The sequence below is a fragment of the Neoarius graeffei genome, chromosome 25 (genome assembly GCF_027579695.1).
Source record: "Neoarius graeffei isolate fNeoGra1 chromosome 25, fNeoGra1.pri, whole genome shotgun sequence".
In the NCBI taxonomy this organism is placed as follows: Eukaryota; Metazoa; Chordata; class Actinopteri; order Siluriformes; family Ariidae; genus Neoarius; species Neoarius graeffei.
Genome location: NC_083593.1, coordinates 59,075,097 through 59,099,854, shown reverse-complemented (window position 1 = coordinate 59,099,854; position 24,758 = coordinate 59,075,097). Strand labels below are relative to the sequence as shown.

General features: G+C 45.9%; 1 protein-coding gene across 2 annotated transcripts in view; it reads left to right on the top strand.

Moving 5' to 3' along the window:
* tjp2a (tight junction protein 2a (zona occludens 2)) overlaps window positions 1–24,758 on the top strand; it is a 55,053-nt gene that overhangs the window by 2,368 nt on the left and 27,927 nt on the right. For both annotated transcript variants that reach the window (XM_060909134.1, XM_060909132.1), the window contains exons 2-3: window positions 24,231–24,284; window positions 24,601–24,725. In XM_060909134.1, coding sequence (XP_060765117.1) covers window positions 24,240–24,284; window positions 24,601–24,725 — 170 coding nt within the window. In that variant the 5' untranslated portion in view covers window positions 24,231–24,239. The remainder of the gene's footprint in view (window positions 1–24,230; window positions 24,285–24,600; window positions 24,726–24,758) is intronic.

Sequence of the window (24,758 nt, the reverse complement as noted above, 5' to 3'; positions counted from 1 at the left end):
TACACACACACACTCTTCAGTGTACACACACTCTTCAGTGTACACACACTCTTCAGTACACACACACACTCTTCAGTGCACACACACTCTTCAGTACACACACACACTCTTCAGTGTACACACACTCTTCAGTACACACACACACTCTTCAGTGCACACACACTCTTCAGTGCACACACACTCTTCAGTACACACACACACTCTTCAGTACACACACACACTCTTCAGTGTACACACACTCTTCAGTACACACACACACTCTTCAGTGTACACACACTCTTCAGTACACACACACTCTTCAGTGTACACTCTTCAGTGTACACTCTTCAGTACACTCTTCAGTGTACACTCTTCAGTACACACACTCTTCAGTACACACACACTCTTCAGTACACACACACACTCTTCAGTGTACACACTCTTCAGTGTACACACTCTTCAGTGTACACACTCTTCAGTGTACACACACTCTTCAGTACACACACACTCTTCAGTGTACACACACTCTTCAGTGCACACACACTCTTCAGTGCACACACACACTTCAGTGCACACACACTCTTCAGTGCACACACTCTTCAGTGCACACACTCTTCAGTACACACACACACTCTTCAGTACACACACACACTCTTCAGTACACACACACACTCTTCAGTACACACACACACTCTTCAGTACACACACACACTCTTCAGTGCACACACACTCTTCAGTACACACACACACTCTTCAGTACACACACACACTCTTCAGTACACACACACTCTTCAGTACACACACACTCTTCAGTGTACACTCTTCAGTGTACACTCTTCAGTGTACACTCTTCAGTACACTCTTCAGTACACACACTCTTCAGTACACACACACTCTTCAGTACACACACACACTCTTCAGTGTACACACTCTTCAGTGTACACACTCTTCAGTGTACACACTCTTCAGTGTACACACACTCTTCAGTACACACACACTCTTCAGTGTACACACACTTCAGTGCACACACTCTTCAGTGCACACACTCTTCAGTGCACACACACACTCTTCAGTGTACACACTCTTCAGTGTACACACTCTTCAGTGTACACACTCTTCAGTGTACACACACTCTTCAGTACACACACACTCTTCAGTGTACACACACTCTTCAGTGCACACACACTCTTCAGTGCACACACACTCTTCAGTGCACACACTCTTCAGTGCACACACTCTTCAGTGCACACACTCTTCAGTACACACACACACTCTTCAGTACACACACACACACTCTTCAGTACACACACACACTCTTCAGTGCACACACACTCTTCAGTACACACACACACTCTTCAGTACACACACACACTCTTCAGTACACACACACACTCTTCAGTACACACACACTCTTCAGTGTACACTCTTCAGTGTACACTCTTCAGTGTACACTCTTCAGTGTACACTCTTCAGTGTACACTCTTCAGTACACTCTTCAGTACACACACTCTTCAGTACACACACACTCTTCAGTACACACACACACTCTTCAGTGTACACACTCTTCAGTGTACACACTCTTCAGTGTACACACTCTTCAGTGTACACACTCTTCAGTGTACACACACTCTTCAGTACACACACACTCTTCAGTGTACACACACTCTTCAGTGCACACACACACTTCAGTGCACACACTCTTCAGTGCACACACTCTTCAGTGCACACACACACTCTTCAGTACACACACACTCTTCAGTACACACACACACTCTTCAGTGCACACACACTCTTCAGTACACACACACACTCTTCAGTGCACACACACTCTTCAGTACACACACACACTCTTCAGTACACACACACACTCTTCAGTACACACACACACTCTTCAGTACACACACACACTCTTCAGTACACACACACACTCTTCAGTACACACACACTCTTCAGTACACACACACACTCTTCAGTGTACACACACTCTTCAGTACACACACACACTCTTCAGTACACACACACACTCTTCAGTGTACACACACTCTTCAGTACACACACACTCTTCAGTGTACACACTCACTCTTCAGTACACACACACTCTTCAGTGTACACTCTTCAGTGTACACTCTTCAGTACACTCTTCAGTGTACACACACTCTTCAGTGTACACACACTCTTCAGTACACACACACTCTTCAGTACACACACACACTCTTCAGTGTACACACTCTTCAGTGTACACACTCTTCAGTGTACACACTCTTCAGTGTACACACACTCTTCAGTACACACACACTCTTCAGTGTACACACACTCTTCAGTGCACACACACACTTCAGTGCACACACTCTTCAGTGCACACACTCTTCAGTGCACACACACACTCTTCAGTGCACACACACACACTCTTCAGTGCACACACACACACACACTCTTCAGTACACACACACACTCTTCAGTGTACACACTCTTCAGTGTACACACTCTTCAGTGTACACACTCTTCAGTGTACACACACTCTTCAGTGTACACACACTCTTCAGTACACACACACTCTTCAGTGTACACACACTCTTCAGTGCACACACACTCTTCAGTGCACACACACACTTCAGTGCACACACACTCTTCAGTGCACACACTCTTCAGTGCACACACTCTTCAGTACACACACACACTCTTCAGTACACACACACACTCTTCAGTACACACACACACTCTTCAGTACACACACACACTCTTCAGTACACACACACACTCTTCAGTGCACACACACTCTTCAGTACACACACACACTCTTCAGTACACACACACACTCTTCAGTACACACACACTCTTCAGTACACACACACTCTTCAGTGTACACTCTTCAGTGTACACTCTTCAGTGTACACTCTTCAGTACACTCTTCAGTACACACACTCTTCAGTACACACACACTCTTCAGTACACACACACACTCTTCAGTGTACACACTCTTCAGTGTACACACTCTTCAGTGTACACACTCTTCAGTGTACACACTCTTCAGTGTACACACACTCTTCAGTACACACACACTCTTCAGTGTACACACACTTCAGTGCACACACTCTTCAGTGCACACACTCTTCAGTGCACACACACACTCTTCAGTGTACACACTCTTCAGTGTACACACTCTTCAGTGTACACACTCTTCAGTGTACACACTCTTCAGTGTACACACACTCTTCAGTACACACACACTCTTCAGTGCACACACACTCTTCAGTGCACACACACTCTTCAGTGCACACACACTCTTCAGTGCACACACTCTTCAGTGCACACACTCTTCAGTGCACACACTCTTCAGTACACACACACACTCTTCAGTACACACACACACACTCTTCAGTACACACACACACTCTTCAGTGCACACACACTCTTCAGTACACACACACACTCTTCAGTACACACACACACTCTTCAGTACACACACACACTCTTCAGTACACACACACTCTTCAGTGTACACTCTTCAGTGTACACTCTTCAGTGTACACTCTTCAGTGTACACTCTTCAGTGTACACTCTTCAGTACACTCTTCAGTACACACACTCTTCAGTACACACACACTCTTCAGTACACACACACACTCTTCAGTGTACACACTCTTCAGTGTACACACTCTTCAGTGTACACACTCTTCAGTGTACACACTCTTCAGTGTACACACACTCTTCAGTACACACACACTCTTCAGTGTACACACACTCTTCAGTGCACACACACACTTCAGTGCACACACTCTTCAGTGCACACACTCTTCAGTGCACACACACACTCTTCAGTACACACACACTCTTCAGTACACACACACACTCTTCAGTGCACACACACTCTTCAGTACACACACACACTCTTCAGTGCACACACACTCTTCAGTGCACACACACTCTTCAGTACACACACACACTCTTCAGTACACACACACACTCTTCAGTACACACACACACTCTTCAGTACACACACACACTCTTCAGTACACACACACTCTTCAGTACACACACACACTCTTCAGTGTACACACACTCTTCAGTACACACACACACTCTTCAGTACACACACACACTCTTCAGTGTACACACACTCTTCAGTACACACACACTCTTCAGTGTACACACTCACTCTTCAGTACACACACACTCTTCAGTGTACACTCTTCAGTGTACACTCTTCAGTACACTCTTCAGTACACACACTCTTCAGTGTACACACACTCTTCAGTACACACACACTCTTCAGTACACACACACACTCTTCAGTGTACACACTCTTCAGTGTACACACTCTTCAGTGTACACACTCTTCAGTGTACACACACTCTTCAGTACACACACACTCTTCAGTGTACACACACTCTTCAGTGCACACACACACTTCAGTGCACACACTCTTCAGTGCACACACTCTTCAGTGCACACACACACTCTTCAGTGCACACACACACACTCTTCAGTGCACACACACACACACACTCTTCAGTACACACACACTCTTCAGTGTACACACACTCTTCAGTACACACACACTCTTCAGTACACACACACACTCTTCAGTACACACACACACTCTTCAGTACACACACACACTCTTCAGTGTACACACTCTTCAGTGTACACACTCTTCAGTGTACACACACTCTTCAGTACACACACACTCTTCAGTGCACACACACTCTTCAGTGCACACACACACTTCAGTGCACACACTCTTCAGTGCACACACACACTCTTCAGTGCACACACACACTCTTCAGTGTACACACACACACTCTTCAGTACACACACACTCTTCAGTACACACACACTCTTCAGTGCACACACACTCTTCAGTGCACACACACTCTTCAGTACACACACACACTTCAGTGCACACACACTCTTCAGTGCACACACACTCTTCAGTGCACACACACTCTTCAGTGCACACACACTCTTCAGTGCACACACACTCTTCAGTGCACACACACTCTTCAGTACACACACACTCTTCAGTACACACACACACTCTTCAGTACACACACACACTCTTCAGTGTACACACTCTTCAGTGTACACACTCTTCAGTGTACACACTCTTCAGTGTACACACTCTTCAGTGTACACACACTCTTCAGTACACACACACTCTTCAGTGTACACACACTCTTCAGTGCACACACACACTTCAGTGCACACACTCTTCAGTGCACACACTCTTCAGTGCACACACACACTCTTCAGTGCACACACACACACTCTTCAGTGCACACACACACACACACTCTTCAGTACACACACACTCTTCAGTGTACACACACTCTTCAGTACACACACACTCTTCAGTACACACACACACTCTTCAGTACACACACACACTCTTCAGTACACACACACACTCTTCAGTGTACACACTCTTCAGTGTACACACTCTTCAGTGTACACACACTCTTCAGTACACACACACTCTTCAGTGTACACACACTCTTCAGTGCACACACACACTTCAGTGCACACACTCTTCAGTGCACACACACACTCTTCAGTGCACACACACACTCTTCAGTGTACACACACACACTCTTCAGTACACACACACTCTTCAGTACACACACACTCTTCAGTGCACACACACTCTTCAGTGCACACACACTCTTCAGTACACACACACACTTCAGTGCACACACACTCTTCAGTGCACACACACTCTTCAGTGCACACACACTCTTCAGTGCACACACACTCTTCAGTGTACACACACTCTTCAGTGCACACACACACTTCAGTGCACACACTCTTCAGTGCACACACTCTTCAGTGCACACACACACTCTTCAGTGCACACACTCTTCAGTGCACACACACACTCTTCAGTGTACACACACACACTCTTCAGTACACACACACTCTTCAGTGCACACACACTCTTCAGTGCACACACACTCTTCAGTACACACACACTCTTCAGTACACACACACTCTTCAGTGCACACACACTCTTCAGTACACACACACTCTTCAGTGTACACACACTCTTCAGTGCACACACACACTTCAGTGCACACACTCTTCAGTGCACACACACACTCTTCAGTGCACACACTCTTCAGTGCACACACACACTCTTCAGTGTACACACACACACTCTTCAGTACACACACACTCTTCAGTGCACACACACTCTTCAGTGCACACACACTCTTCAGTGCACACACACTCTTCAGTACACACACACTCTTCAGTGCACACACACTCTTCAGTGCACACACACTTCAGTGCACACACTCTTCAGTGCACACACACACTTCAGTGCACACACACACTCTTCAGTGCACACACACACTCTTCAGTGTACACACACACACTCTTCAGTACACACACACTCTTCAGTACACACACACTCTTCAGTGCACACACACTCTTCAGTGCACACACACTCTTCAGTGCACACACACTCTTCAGTACACACACACACTTCAGTGCACACACACTCTTCAGTGCACACACACTCTTCAGTGCACACACACTCTTCAGTGCACACACACTCTTCAGTGCACACACACTCTTCAGTGCACACACACACTTCAGTGCACACACTCTTCAGTGCACACACTCTTCAGTGCACACACACACTCTTCAGTGCACACACTCTTCAGTGCACACACACACTCTTCAGTGTACACACACACACTCTTCAGTACACACACACTCTTCAGTGCACACACACTCTTCAGTGCACACACACTCTTCAGTACACACACACTCTTCAGTGCACACACACTCTTCAGTACACACACACTCTTCAGTGTACACACACTCTTCAGTGCACACACACACTTCAGTGCACACACTCTTCAGTGCACACACTCTTCAGTGCACACACACACTCTTCAGTGCACACACACACTCTTCAGTACACACACACTCTTCAGTGCACACACACTCTTCAGTGCACACACACTCTTCAGTGCACACACACTCTTCAGTGCACACACACTCTTCAGTGCACACACACTCTTCAGTACACACACACACTCTTCAGTGTACACTCTTCAGTGTACACACTCTTCAGTGTACACACTCTTCAGTGTACACTCTTCAGTGTACACTCTTCAGTGTACACTCTTCAGTACACACACACACTCTTCAGTGTACACACTCTTCAGTACACACACTCTTCAGTACACACACACACTCTTCAGTACACACACACACTCTTCAGTGCACACACTCTTCATTGCACACACTCTTCAGTGTACACACTCTTCAGTGTACACTCTTCAGTACACACTCTTCAGTACACACACACTCTTCAGTGTACACACTTACTCTTCAGTGTACACACACTCTTCAGTGTACACTCTTCAGTGTACACTCTTCAGTGTACACACTCTTCAGTGTACACACTCTTCAGTACACACACTCTTCAGTACACACACTCTTCAGTGTACACACTCTTCAGTGTACACACTCTTCAGTACGCACACACTCTTCAGTACGCACACACTCTTCAGTACGCACACACTCTTCAGTACACACACACACTCTTCAGTGTACACACTCTTCAGTGTACACTCTTCATTGCACACACTCTTCATTGCACACACTTCAGTGTACACTCTTCAGTGTACACTCTTCAGTGTACACTCTTCAGTGTACACACTCTTCAGTGTACACACTCTTCAGTGTACACTCTTCAGTGTACACTCTTCAGTGTACACTCTTCAGTGTACACTCTTCAGTGTACACTCTTCAGTACGCACACACTCTTCAGTACGCACACACTCTTCAGTACACACACACACTCTTCAGTACACACACACACTCTTCAGTGTACACACTCTTCAGTACACACACTCTTCAGTGTACACTCTTCAGTGTACACTCTTCAGTGTACACTCTTCAGTGTACACTCTTCAGTGTACACACTCTTCAGTGTACACTCTTCAGTGTACACACTCTTCAGTGTACACACTCTTCAGTGTACACACTCTTCAGTGTACACACTCTTCAGTGTACACTCTTCAGTGTACACACTCTTCAGTGTACACACTCTTCAGTGTACACACTCTTCAGTGTACACACTCTTCAGTGTACACTCTTCAGTGTACACTCTTCAGTACACGTACACTCTTCAGTGTACACTCTTCAGTACACGTACACTCTTCAGTGTACACTCTTCAGTACACACACACTCTTCAGTGTACACACACACTCTTCAGTGTACACACTCTTCAGTGTACACACTCTTCAGTGTACACACTCTTCAGTGTACACACTCTTCAGTGTACACACACTCTTCAGTGTACACACACTCTTCAGTGTACACACACTCTTCAGTGTACACTCTTCAGTACACACACACTCTTCAGTGTACACTCTTCAGTGTACACTCTTCAGTGTACACTCTTCAGTGTACACTCTTCAGTGTACACTCTTCAGTGTACACTCTTCAGTGTACACTCTTCAGTGTACACACTCTTCAGTACACACACACTCTTCAGTGTACACACACACTCTTCAGTGTACACACACTCTTCAGTACACACACACTCTTCAGTGTACACTCTTCAGTGTACACTCTTCAGTGTACACTCTTCAGTGTACACTCTTCAGTGTACACTCTTCAGTACACACACTCTTCAGTGTACACACTCTTCAGTACACACACACTCTTCAGTGTACACACTCTTCAGTACACACACACTCTTCAGTGTACACTCTTCAGTGTACACTCTTCAGTGTACACTCTTCAGTGTACACTCTTCAGTGTACACTCTTCAGTGTGTACACTCTTCAGTGTGTACACTCTTCAGTGTACACACACACTCTTCAGTGTACACACACACTCTTCAGTACACACACACTCTTCAGTGCACACACACTCTTCAGTGCACACACACTCTTCAGTACACACACACACTCTTCAGTGTACACACACACTCTTCAGTGTACACACACACTCTTCAGTGCACACACACTCTTCAGTGCACACACACTCTTCAGTGCACACACACTCTTCAGTACACACACACTCTTCAGTACACACACACTCTTCAGTACACGTACACTCTTCAGTGTACACTCTTCAGTGCACACACTCTTCAGTACACGTACACTCTTCAGTGTACACTCTTCAGTACACACACACTCTTCAGTGTACACTCTTCAGTACACACACACTCTTCAGTGTACACTCTTCAGTGTACACTCTTCAGTGTACACTCTTCAGTGTACACTCTTCAGTGTACACTCTTCAGTACACACACTCTTCAGTGTACACACTCTTCAGTACACACACTCTTCAGTGTACACACTCTTCAGTACACACACTCTTCAGTGTACACACTCTTCAGTACACACACTCTTCAGTGTACACACTCTTCAGTGTACACACTCTTCAGTGTACACACTCTTCAGTGCACACACACTCTTCAGTACACACACACACTCTTCAGTGTACACACACACTCTTCAGTGTACACACACACTCTTCAGTGCACACACACTCTTCAGTACACACACTCTTCAGTGTACACTCTTCAGTACACACACTCTTCAGTGTACACACTCTTCAGTGTACACACTCTTCAGTGTACACACTCTTCAGTGTACACACTCTTCAGTACACACACACTCTTCAGTGTACACTCTTCAGTGTACACTCTTCAGTACACACACTCTTCAGTACACACACTCTTCAGTACACACACTCTTCAGTACACACACTCTTCAGTGTACACACTCTTCAGTACACACACTCTTCAGTGTACACACTCTTCAGTACACACACTCTTCAGTGTACACACTCTTCAGTACACACACTCTTCAGTGTACACACTCTTCAGTGTACACACTCTTCAGTACACACACACTCTTCAGTGTACACTCTTCAGTGTACACTCTTCAGTGTACACTCTTCAGTGTACACTCTTCAGTGTACACTCTTCAGTGTACACACTCTTCAGTGTACACTCTTCAGTGTATACACTCTTCAGTGTACACTCTTCAGTGTGTACACTCTTCAGTGTGTACACTCTTCAGTGTGTACACACTCTTCAGTACACACACTCTTCAGTGCACACACTCTTCAGTGCACACACACACTCTTCAGTGCACGCACACACTCTTCAGTGCACACACACACTCTTCAGTGCACGCACACACTCTTCAGTGCACACACACACTCTTCAGTGCACACACACACTCTTCAGTGCACACACACTCTTCAGTGCACACACACACTCTTCAGTACACACACACACTCTTCAGTGTACACACACACTCTTCAGTACACACACTCTTCAGTGCACACACACTCTTCAGTACACACACACTCTTCAGTACACACACACTCTTCAGTACACACACACTCTTCAGTGTACACACACACTCTTCAGTACACACACACTCTTCAGTGTACACACACACTCTTCAGTGTACACACACACTCTTCAGTGTACACACACACTCTTCAGTGTACACACACACTCTTCAGTGCACACACACTCTTCAGTACACACACACTCTTCAGTACACACACACTCTTCAGTACACACACTCTTCAGTGTACACTCTTCAGTGTACACTCTTCAGTGTACACACTCTTCAGTACACACACTCTTCAGTACACACACTCTTCAGTGTACACACTCTTCAGTGTACACACTCTTCAGTACACACACTCTTCAGTGTACACACTCTTCAGTACACACACACTCTTCAGTGTACACTCTTCAGTGTACACTCTTCAGTGTACACTCTTCAGTGTACACTCTTCAGTGTACACTCTTCAGTGTACACTCTTCAGTGTACACTCTTCAGTACACACACTCTTCAGTGTACACACTCTTCAGTACACACACTCTTCAGTGTACACACTCTTCAGTACACACACTCTTCAGTGTACACACTCTTCAGTACACACACTCTTCAGTGTACACACTCTTCAGTACACACACACTCTTCAGTGTACACTCTTCAGTGTATACACTCTTCAGTGTGTACACTCTTCAGTGTGTACACTCTTCAGTGTGTACACTCTTCAGTGTATACACTCTTCAGTGTGTACACTCTTCAGTGTATACACTCTTCAGTGTATACACTCTTCAGTGTATACACTCTTCAGTGTATACACTCTTCAGTGTATACACTCTTCAGTGTGTACACTCTTCAGTGTGTACACTCTTCAGTGTGTACACTCTTCAGTGTATACACTCTTCAGTGTGTACACTCTTCAGTGTGTACACTCTTCAGTGTGTACACTCTTCAGTGTGTACACACTCTTCAGTGTGCACACACTCTTCAGTGTGCACACACTCTTCAGTGTGCACACACTCTTCAGTGTGCACACACTCTTCAGTGCACACACACACTCTTCAGTGCACACACACACTCTTCAGTGCACACACACACTCTTCAGTGCACACACACTCTTCAGTACACACACACACTCTTCAGTGTACACACACACTCTTCAGTACACACACACTCTTCAGTGCACACACACTCTTCAGTACACACACACTCTTCAGTGTACACACACACTCTTCAGTACACACACACTCTTCAGTACACACACACTCTTCAGTGCACACACACTCTTCAGTGCACACACACTCTTCAGTGCACACACTCTTCAGTACACACACACTCTTCAGTACACACACACTCTTCAGTGCGCACACACACTCTTCAGTGCGCACTCTTCAGTGCACACTCTTCAGTGCACACTCTTCAGTGCACACTCTTCAGTGCACACTCTTCAGTGCACACACTTCAGTGCACACACACTCTTCAGTGCACACACACACTCTTCAGTGCACACACACACTCTTCAGTGCACACACTCTTCAGTGCACACACTCTTCAGTGCACACACTCTTCAGTGTACACACTCTTCAGTGTACACTCTTCAGTACACACACACTCTTCAGTGCACACACACTCTTCAGTGCACACACACTTCAGTGCACACACTCTTCATTGCACACACTCTTCAGTACACGTACACTCTTCAGTGCACACACACACTCTTCAGTACACACACACACTCTTCAGTGTACACACACACTCTTCAGTGTACACACACACTCTTCAGTGTACACACACACTCTTCAGTGCACACACACTCTTCAGTACACACACACTCTTCAGTACACACACACTCTTCAGTGTACACACACACTCTTCAGTACACACACACTCTTCAGTACACACACACTCTTCAGTACACACACACTCTTCAGTGCACACACTCTTCAGTACACACACACTCTTCAGTGCACACACTCTTCAGTACACACACACTCTTCAGTACACACACACACTCTTCAGTGCGCACTCTTCAGTGCACACTCTTCAGTGCACACTCTTCAGTGCACACTCTTCAGTGCACACACACTCTTCAGTGCACACACACACTCTTCAGTGCACACACACACTCTTCAGTGCACACACTCTTCAGTGCACACACTCTTCAGTGCACACACTCTTCAGTGTACACTCTTCAGTACACACACACTCTTCAGTGCACACACACTCTTCAGTGCACACACACTCTTCAGTGCACACACTCTTCAGTGCACACACTCTTCATTGCACACACTCTTCAGTACACGTACACTCTTCAGTGTACACTCTTCAGTACACACACTCTTCAGTACACACACACTCTTCAGTACACACACACACTCTTCAGTACACACACACACTCTTCAGTACACACACACTCTTCAGTGCACACACACTCTTCAGTGCACACACACTCTTCAGTACACACACACTCTTCAGTACACACACACTCTTCAGTGTACACTCTTCAGTGTACACTCTTCAGTGTACACTCTTCAGTGTACACACTCTTCAGTGTACACTCTTCAGTGTACACTCTTCAGTGTACACTCTTCAGTGTACACACACTCTTCAGTGCACACACTCTTCAGTGTACACACACTCTTCAGTGCACACACTCTTCAGTGCACGTACACTCTTCAGTGTACACTCTTCAGTACACGCACACTCTTCAGTGCACACACTCTTCAGTGCACGTACACTCTTCAGTGTACACTCTTCAGTACACACACACTCTTCAGTGTACACTCTTCAGTACACACACTCTTCAGTGCACACACTCTTCAGTGCACGTACACTCTTCAGTGTACACTCTTCAGTACACACACACTCTTCAGTGCACACACTCTTCAGTGCACGTACACTCTTCAGTGTACACTCTTCAGTACACACACACTCTTCAGTGTACACTCTTCAGTACACACACACTCTTCAGTGTACACTCTTCAGTGTACACTCTTCAGTGTACACTCTTCAGTGTACACTCTTCAGTGTACACTCTTCAGTACACACACACTCTTCAGTACACACACACTCTTCAGTACACACACACTCTTCAGTGTACACACACTCTTCAGTGTACACACTCTTCAGTACACACACTCTTCAGTGTACACACTCTTCAGTGTACACACACTCTTCAGTACACACACACTCTTCAGTGCACACACTCTTCAGTGCACGTACACTCTTCAGTGTACACTCTTCAGTACACACACACTCTTCAGTGCACACACTCTTCAGTGCACGTACACTCTTCAGTGTACACTCTTCAGTACACACACACTCTTCAGTGTACACTCTTCAGTGTACACTCTTCAGTGTACACTCTTCAGTGTACACTCTTCAGTGTACACTCTTCAGTGTACACTCTTCAGTACACACACACTCTTCAGTGTACACACACTCTTCAGTGTACACACTCTTCAGTACACACACTCTTCAGTGTACACACTCTTCAGTGTACACACACTCTTCAGTGTACACACACTCTTCAGTGTACACACACTCTTCAGTGTACACACACTCTTCAGTGCACACACTCTTCAGTGCACACACTCTTCAGTGCACACACACACTCTTCAGTGCACACACACACTCTTCAGTGCACACACACACTCTTCAGTGCACACACTCTTCAGTGCACACACTCTTCAGTGCACACACTCTTCAGTGCACACACTCTTCAGTGCACACACACACTCTTCAGTGCACACACACACTCTTCAGTGCACACACACTCTCTTCAGTGCACTCTCTTCAGTGCACTCTCTTCAGTGCACACTCTTCAGTGCACACTCTTCAGTGCACACACTTCAGTGCACACACTTCAGTGCACACACTTCAGTGCACACTCTTCAGTGCACACTCTTCAGTGCACACACTTCAGTGCACACACTTCAGTGCACACACTTCAGTGCACACACTTCAGTGCACACACTTCAGTGCACACACTCTTCAGTGCACGCACACACTCTTCAGTGCACGCACACACTCTTCAGTGCACGCACACACTCTTCAGTGCACGCACACACTCTTCAGTGCACGCACACACTCTTCAGTGCACGCACACACTCTTCAGTGCGCACACACTCTTCAGTGCGCACACACTCTTCAGTGCGCACACACTCTTCAGTGCGCACACACTCTTCAGTGCACACACACTCTTCAGTACGCACACACACTCTTCAGTACGCACACACACTCTTCAGTACACACACACTCTTCAGTGTACACACACACACTCTTCAGTACACACACACTCTTCAGTGTACACACACACTCTTCAGTGTACACACACACTCTTCAGTACACACACTCTTCAGTGCACACACACTCTTCAGTACGCACACACACTCTTCAGTACGCACACACACTCTTCAGTACGCACACACACTCTTCAGTGCGCACACACTCTCTTCAGTACGCACACACACTCTTCAGTACACACACTCTTCAGTGTACACACTCTTCAGTACACACACTCTTCAGTGTACACACTCTTCAGTACACACACTCTTCAGTACACACACTCTTCAGTACACACACTCTTCAGTGTACACACTCTTCAGTACACACACTCTTCAGTGTACACACTCTTCAGTACACACACTCTTCAGTGTACACACTCTTCAGTACACACACACACTCTTCAGTGTACACACACACTCTTCAGTGTACACACACACTCTTCAGTACACACACTCTTCAGTGTACACACACTCTTCAGTACACACACTCTTCAGTACACACACACTCTTCAGTGCACACACACTCTTCAGTACGCACACACACTCTTCAGTACGCACACACACTCTTCAGTACGCACACACACTCTTCAGTGCGCACACACTCTCTTCAGTACGCACACACACTCTTCAGTACACACACTCTTCAGTGTACACACTCTTCAGTACACACACTCTTCAGTGTACACACTCTTCAGTACACACACTCTTCAGTGTACACACTCTTCAGTACACACACTCTTCAGTGTACACACTCTTCAGTACACACACACACTCTTCAGTGTACACACACACTCTTCAGTGTACACACACACTCTTCAGTGTACACACACACTCTTCAGTACACACACTCTTCAGTACACACACTCTTCAGTGTACACACACTCTTCAGTACACACACTCTTCAGTACACACACACTCTTCAGTGCACACACACTCTTCAGTACGCACACACACTCTTCAGTGCGCACACACTCTCTTCAGTACGCACACACACTCTTCAGTACACACACTCTTCAGTGTACACACTCTTCAGTACACACACACTCTTCAGTGTACACACACACACTCTTCAGTACACACACACACTCTTCAGTGTACACACACACTCTTCAGTACACACACTCTTCAGTACACACACTCTTCAGTGTACACACACTCTTCAGTGTACACACACTCTTCAGTGCACACACTCTTCAGTACACACACACTCTTCAGTGTACACACACACACTCTTCAGTACACACACACACTCTTCAGTGCACACACTCTTCAGTGCACACACTCTTCAGTACACACACTCTTCAGTACACACACACTCTTCAGTACACACACACTCTTCAGTACACACACACTCTTCAGTGCACACACACACTCTTCAGTGCACGCACACACTCTTCAGTGCACGCACACACTCTTCAGTGCACGCACACACTCTTCAGTGCACGCACACTCTCTTCAGTGCACGCACACTCTCTTCAGTGCACGCACACTCTCTTCAGTGCACGCACACTCTCTTCAGTGCACGCACACTCTCTTCAGTGCACGCACACACTCTTCAGTGCACGCACACACTCTTCAGTGCACGCACACACTCTTCAGTGCACGCACACACTCTTCAGTGCGCGCACGCACACACTCTTCAGTGCGCGCACGCACACACTCTTCAGTGCGCGCACGCACACACTCTTCAGTGCGCGCACGCACACACTCTTCAGTGCGCGCACGCACACACTCTTCAGTGCGCGCACGCACACACTCTTCAGTGCGCGCACGCACACACTCTTCAGTGCGCGCACGCACACACTCTTCAGTGCGCGCACGCACACACTCTTCAGTGCGCGCACACACACTCTTCAGTGCGCGCACACTCTCTTCAGTGCGCGCACACACTCTTCAGTGTACACACTCTTCAGTGTACACACTCTTCAGTGTACACACTCTTCAGTGTACACACTCTTCAGTGTACACACTCTTCAGTGTACACACTCTTCAGTACACACACACTCTCTTCAGTACGCACACGTACACGCGCGCGCGCACACATGTATACACACACACTTTTCAGTACACACTGTAACGTTCTCAAGTTTATAAAGTTTTAGTCAGAACCAAAACACTGTCTTTACAGTGAGGTGGTGTTTATACAGTGGTGCTTGAAAGTTTGTGAACCCTTTAGAATTTTCTATATTTCTGCATAAATATGACCTAAAACAACATCAGATTTTCACACAAGTCCTAAAAGTAGATAAAGAGAACCCAGTTAAACAAATGAGACACAAATATTATACTCAGTCATTTATTTATTGAGGAAAATGATCCAATATTACATATCTGGCGGCACGGTGGTGTAGTGGTTAGCGCTGTCGCCTCACAGCAAGAAGGTCCTGGGTTCGAGCCCCGTGGCCGGCGAGGGCCTTTCTGTGCGGAGTTTGCATGTTCTCCCCGTGTCCGCGTGGGTTTCCTCCGGGTGCTCCGGTTTCCCCCACAGTCCAAAGACATGCAGGTTAGGTTAACTGGTGACTCTAAATTGAGCGTAGGTGTGAATGTGAGTGTGAATGGTTGTCTGTGTCTGTGTCGCCCTGTGATGACCTGGCGACTTGTCCAGGGTGAACCCCGCCTTTCGCCCGTAGTCAGCTGGGATAGGATCCAGCTCGCCTGCGACCCTGTAGAACAGGATAAAGCGGCTACAGATAATGAGATGAGATGAGATTACATATCTGTGAGTGGCAAAAGTATGTGACCCTTTGCTTTCAGTATCTGGTGTGACCCCCTTGTGCAGCAATAACTGCAACTAAACGTTTGCGGTAACTGTTGATCAGTCCTGCACACCGGCTTGGAGGAATTTTAGCCCGTTCCTCCGTACAGAACAGCTTCAACTCTGGGATGTTGGTGGGTTTCCTCACATGAACTGCTCGCTTCAGGTCCTTCCACAACATTTCCATTGGATTAAGGTCAGGGCTTTGACTTGGCCATTCCAAAACATTCACTTTATTCTTCTTTAACCATTCTTTGGTAGAACGATTTGTGTGCTTAGGGTCGTTGTCTTGCTGCATGACTCACCTTCTCTTGAGATTCAGTTCATGGACAGATGTCCTGACATTTTCCTTTAGAATTCGCGGGTATAGACCCTTTTCACGTGACGTCACGACAAACGTGGCCGCCATTTTGGACGTGTACTACCAGTAGTTTACCACAGCCAACATTGAGGAACAGCAGCAAAGAAAGTTTTTACTTTCAGCAAGACTTCCATCATGCCACTATATTGTTGTGCACCTGGATGTAGTAACCATCAACAAACAAGACAAGGGTTATCATTTTATCGGATCCCGACGGAGAAGATGGATAGCGGCCATTAACAGATTGGCAGCCCTCGGCATACCAGCGCTTGTGTAGTGACCACTTTGTTGGAGGTAAGACGAATAAAATTAGCCAGAAAAGGCATTACATTGCTGTTAACATTCTGTGGCGGCGAGTGTGTAACCAAATAGGCTAAAATAACCCATTGTAACCTCTTTGTTCTTCTGTAGTAGCTATTGTTGACTAGCTAATGTCAGCAAGTAGCTGGTATGTTACTGTAGCAATGTTTACGTTCAGTCATTTGTATGACTGTTAAAACCTTTCAGTCTCAAGTTTTTCCTTTACTGTATTTACTAGTTTACTGTAATTATGATCCGGCAGCTATTTACACCGGATCCAGTGTAAATAGCTGCCGGAGCCAACGTCCGAGGTTCCGGAGCGCACTCCGGCCGAGGTTCCCCCTCAAATTAAGCAGCTTGCTCCGGAGCAAGCCGGAGCGCGCTGCTTAATTTGAGGGGGAGCAAGCCGGAGTGCGCTCCGGAACCTCGGACGTTGGCATGTATGTGTATGGCGATGGGTTTTTAACGACATAGGTATACAGATCATGTGGGCCGAAGTCAGGTAAAGACGAGGGCTTCGTGTACTTCCGTACGTCAGTGAACAATCCTGGTGGAAGCAGGTAAACGTCGTTCTCTAAGCCTGCTAACCTCAATTTTTGCAAATCCCTCTCCCTCTGCTCGCCCTGTAAATGCCCTACGTCGCTGGATAGTGAAGGTGTTTTCTGCATCTCGCTCCTTTTTCTTTTATGTTTTTCGTTTGTCGCCTTCCTCGCATTCAAACTGATTCGAGCCGAAGTCCACTACATGTCCAAAATGGCGGTCGCGTTTACGAAGGTCACGTGACTGAAAAGGGTCTATACAGTGCCTTGAAAAAGTATTCATACCCCTTGAACTTTTTCACATTTTTCCACCTTACAGCCACGAGCTTAAAAGTTTTTTTATTGAGATTTTATGTGATAGACCAAAACAGAGTAGCACATAATTGTGAAGTGAAACGAAAATGATAAATGGTCTTCAAAATTTTAAACAAATAATCTGAAAAATGTGGTGTGCATTAGTATTCAGCCCCCCTGCGTCAATACTTTGTAGAGCCACCTTTTGCTGCGAGTCTTTTATGGTATGTCTCTACCAGCTTTGCACATCTAGACACTCACTACGTTTACATGCACATGGAGAGAATCGAATTTCTGCCGTTGCTCGACTGAAATCGAAGTTCAAAATGCCATGTATACACCTTAATTCGGCTGAAATTGAACCGAACTTGATTTCTCGGAATCGAGCTACACGACCTAGTTTATGCGATTTCTGCCGAGCTACTTTGTGCATGTATACCCTATCGAGCTAGTTGTCGAGCTACTTCCGGAAGTGACGAGACCACAAGCAGGAAACACAACAGCCTCGGTCGGCATGACAACCGTAGTAGCGAGCAGCAGAAGAGGTCAGGAGGAACAAACGAAGAAGAGAAAATGGTGATGTAGAGCTCTCTGAAGTGTGGGTGGAGCACAGAGGACGGCAGGACAAAGCTTCTGGTACTAATAGGCTTTTTATTGTCAGACTTTTCAGTTTAACAGCCTACTTTTATTCTTGAGAGAAAAACACACGCGCGCTGTGTTCTAGTCCCGGGATGAGCTCTCCCCTCTGCTCTCCCTCTGCCTCCTTAAATAGGGCGCGGTTACTGGGAAGACACACAAACACAGGTTAATTACCGTCAGGTGTAGTGATTCTGCCACTCACCTTCCCTGGCTCCGCCCTCCTGTCACAGACCGGCGCTTGACCACGCCCCCACTGCCACAGGCAAGCAGAAACGTGCACTTCTGGAGCAATGAGGAGACAGAGTTCATGCTCATTCAGCTTAAGGAGTTGAATATATTAAAATTCATGGACGGGAGAAAAACGCGCAATGGAGAACACGGAACTGATAACTTTGTTTACACTCTTGAATAGCTCTTCTTCATGACGACAACCGGAAGTGTACCAACACGATGGGGCGTGTTGCGCCACCTGTGGCTCGGGTGCACAATGCACCTCACACAATAGCCCGATTTCATTGTGTGCATGTACGATTGGATTTCTCTGGCACCCTGCTGGGACCTTCAGCTCGATTACCGACAGCAGCTCGATTTGGATGTGCATGTAAACGTAGTCAGTGAAATTTTTGCCCATTCTTCTTTGCAAAATAGCTCAAGCTCAGCCAGATCGGATGGAGAGCGTCTGTGAACAGCAATTTTCAAGTCTTGCCACAGATGCTCAATGGGATTTAGGTCTGGACTTTGACTGGGCCATTCGAACACATGAATATTCTTTGATCTAAACCATTCCATTGTAGCTCTGGCTGTATGTTTAGGGTCATTGTCTTGCTGGAAGGTGAATCTCCTTCCCAGTCTCAAGTCTTTTGCAGCCTCCAGCAGGTTTTCTTCCAGGATTGCCCTGTATTTAGCTCCATCCATCTTCCCATCAACTCTGACCAGCTTCCCTGTCCCTGCTGAAGAAAAGCATCCCCATAGCATGATGCTGCCACCACCATGTTTCACAGTGGGGATGGTGTGTGCAGGGTGATGAGCAGTGTTAGTTTTCCGCCACACATAGCACTTTGCATTTAAGCCAAAAGGTTCAACTTTGGTCTCATCTGACCAAAGCACCTTCTTCCACATGTTTGCTGTGTCCCCTACATGGCTTCCTATGCCTGTCTTTCAACAATGGCTTTCTTCTTGCCACTCTTCCAAAAAGGCCAGATTTGTGGAGTGTACGACTTATAGTTGTCCTGTGCACAGATTCTCCCACCTGAGGCTACGTTTACACTAGACCGTATCTGTCTCGTTTTCTTCGCGGACGCACTGTCCGTTTACATTAACCCCCCTGAAAAAGCGGGGAAACGGGAATCCGCCAGCGTCCACGTATTCAATCTAGATCGTATCAGCTCCGGTGCTGTGTAAACATTGAGAATACGCTGTGCTGAGCTCTAGCTGGCGTCTCATTGGACAACGTCACTGTGACATCCACCTTCCTGATTCGCTGGCGTTGGTCATGTGACACGACTGCTGAAAAACGGCGCAGACTTCCGCCTTGTATCACCTTTCATTAAAGAGTATAAAAGTATGAAAATACTGCAAATACTGATGCAAATACTGCCCATTGTGTAGTTATGATTGTCTTTAGGCTTGCCATCCTTCCACTTGCAAGTAATAAGTGATATGCGCTGGGATCTCACACACAGCGGCTCAGTCCCGAATCGTGGCTTGTTCACTTCACTCGCGCGCTCTGTGAGCTGCGCAGGGCCGGAGTGCGCACCCTCCAGAGGGCACTCGCTGTTCAGGGCGGAGTGATTTGGAGCGCAGGATGCCTGCGGAGCCGAGCGTATCCGCGTATTGGTGTTGCTGTGTGCACGGCTAACGGTTTTAGTGTCAACGCGAATCGTTTTAAGAACGTTAATCTGATGATCCGCTGATTCGACGTAATGTAAACGTAGCCTGAGCTGTGGATTTCTGCAGCTCCTCCAGAGTGATCATGGGCCTCTTGGCTGCTTCTCTGACCAGTGCTCTCCTTGCTTGCTCTGTCAGGTTAGGTGGACGGCCATGTCTCGGTAGGTTTGCAGTTGTGCCGTACTTTTTTCCATTTTTGAATGATGGATTGAACAGTGCTGCTTGAGATGTTCAGAGCTTGGGCTGTTTTTTTTTTTTTTTTTTTTTTATATATATATATATATAACCTAACCCTGCTTTAAACTTTTCCAGAACTTTATCCCTGACCTGTCTGGTGAGTTCTTTGGTCTTCATGGTGCTGTTTGTTCTTCAGTGTTCTCTAACAAACCACTGAGGCCTTCACAGAACAAGTGTATTTATGCTGAAAGTAAATTACACACAGTAGGACTCTATTAACTAATTAGACGACTTCTGAAGGCAATTGATTGCACTGGATTGTATTTGGAGGTATCAAAGTACAGGGGGGCTGAATACTAATGCACACCACATATCATTTTCGTTTCACTTCACAATTATGTGCTACTCTGTGTTGGTCTATCACATAAAATCTTAAACTTTTAAGCTCGTGGTTGTAAGGTGGAAAAATGTGAAAAAGTTCAAGGGGTATGAATACTTTTGCAAGGCACTGTAATTCAGAATTCATTGTTCCATCAATGATGGCAAGCCGTCCTGGCCCAGATGCAGCAAAACAGGCCCAAACCATGATACTACCACCACCATGTTTCACAGATGGGATAAGGTTCTTATGCTGGAATGCAGTGTTTTCCTTTCTCCAAACATAACGCTTCTCATTTAAACCAAAAAGTTCTATTTTGGTCTCATCCGTCCACAAAACATTTTTCCAATAGCCTTCTGGCTTGTCCACATGATCTTTAGCAAACTGAAGACGAGCAGCAATGTTCTTTTTGGAGAGCAGTGGCTTTCTCCTTGCAACCCTGCCATGCACACCATTGTTGTTCAGTGTTCTCCTGATGGTGGACTCATGAACATTAGCCAATGTGAGAGAGGCCTTCAGTTGCTTAGAAGTTCTCTTGGGGTCCTTTGTGACCTCCCCGACTATTACACACCTTGCTCTTGGAGTGATCTTTGTTGGTCGACCACTCCTGGGGAGGGTAACAGTGGTCTTGAATTTCCTCCATTTGTACACAATCTGACTGTGGATTGGTGGAGTCCAAACTCTTTAGAGATGGTTTTGTAACCTTTTCCAGCCTGATGAGCATCAACAACGCTTTTTCTGAGGTCCTCAGAAATCTCCTTTGTTCGTGCCATGATACACTTCCACAAACATGTGTTGTGAAGATCAGACTTTGATAGATCCCTGTTCTTTAAATAAAACAGGGTGCCCACTCACACCTGATTGTCATCCCATTGATTGAAAACACCTGACTCTAATTTCACCTTCAAATTAACTGCTAATCCTAGAGGTTCACATACTTTTGCCACTCACAGATATGTAATATTGGATCATTTTCCTCAATAAATAAATGACCAAGTATAATATTTTTGTCTCATTTGTTTAACTGGGTTCTCTTTATCTACTTTTAGGACTTGTGTGAAAATCTGATGATGTTTTAGGTCATATTTATGCAGAAATATAGAAAATTCTAAAGGGTTCACAAACTTTCAAGCACCACTGTAGTGTGATGGTGTTTTTAATAGTGTGTGGTTGTGTTTAATAGTGTGATGGTGTTTATAGCATGATGGTGTTTACTGATAAATACAACATTCTGCACAGTATGGATGTTTTAGATGTTATTTGCACAACTTTGGAGCAGTGAATTTTACAAAACTACTATTATACTCCATTTTCTTCTCTTTATATTTCAGCAGTCTGTCGAGAGAGGGAGGGAGAGCTCTGATTTCTGTTAAATCTGTTTGTACACAATCGCACAGCACATTTCACGCCTGATTTAGTGTCTTTGTGGCATTAGAGCTGAGTTACTTCCACCCACAGTGAAATCATGTGTGTATTCCTGCTACTGTACATTACAGTACTGCACCCTCTGCTGTCTAAACAACACAGTTACAGTGAGGAAACACTAAGATTACGCAGCCTGATGATAATCACCATTTTTTTTTTCATTGATCCAAATCGTTATAAATTTTGTATTGAGATTTTTTTTTTCTCATCGCATGACGTGTCGTTACAGGTCTGGTATCGAATTCAAGCAGTTGGTTTTCCTTATGCTGATATCTGCACATTTATTATTTTCCACAGTTAGTTTTTAAAGCATTATTTTTCTAATAAAGTAAGAAGGCGGGGCTACACTGCGTCACGGTGATGTAGTGGTCATCACTGTCTCCTCACAGCGGGAAGGTTCTGGGTTCGAACCTCACAGCTGATGGGGTTCTTTCTGTGTGGAGTTTGCATGTTCTCCCCGTGTCTGTGCTCCGGTTTCACCCACAGTCCAAAGACGTGCGGTTCAGTAAAAATTGAACTTTTTGTGTGTTACTGTGGATAAGTACGTCTGCGAAACACCTGGAATGTAATTTGGGAAAAACGTGATTGACAGCTTGCCCAGGAGAGACGGACTGCAGAATTTACCGACCTATACGAACTTATTTGAACTTTTCTGGACACAATCGCTACTAAACTGCTTCATTTCAATTAAAACTGTTTGAAACATTGAGGGAACTGAAGTTAGTTATGTTTATGTGACAGTTTATGACTTGTTTGTTGTTGCTGGGTGTGTGTGTGTGTGTACAGCTGAGAAACAGACACACACCTGAGTGAAGGACAGTATGAAATGTAAATCAATGTGCGTGATTTCTCTGACAACAAATCTGTGTGTGTTTCTTCTCAGCGTGTGGACATGGAGGAGACGGTGTGGGAGCAGTACACAGTGACACTGCAGCGGGTGAGTCCACACTCTAACACCGCCTGAGCTGGGGTCGGGCCACACCCTTGTTCAGAGTGAGTGTTCTAACAGAGGGATGTGAACAGCTGATGTGATGGGTTCGTGCTGAGGTGAAGACCTCAAGAGCAAAACCTTTCCTCACTCTCAGAGCCATGGCTACAGTGTCATCAGGTTTCGAACTCACAACCTCCTGATGACAGGACAATAAATTAGACCCCCGCACGGTTCTGGAGATCCTGAATATGTTTCATGTCCTCATTCCGAAACCAGCTGCTCATTCGTCTATAAATCTGAATCACTGTGTTTCTGTGTTCAGGATCCTAAAATGGGGTTTGGGATTGCAGTCTCGGGCGGAAAAGACAATCTGAATGAAGAGACGAGAGAGGCTTCGATCATTGTCTCTGACGTACTGTCAGGAGGACCTGCTGATGGCCTGCTGTTGTAAGAAGAGCGTCTCACACACACGTGAAAATT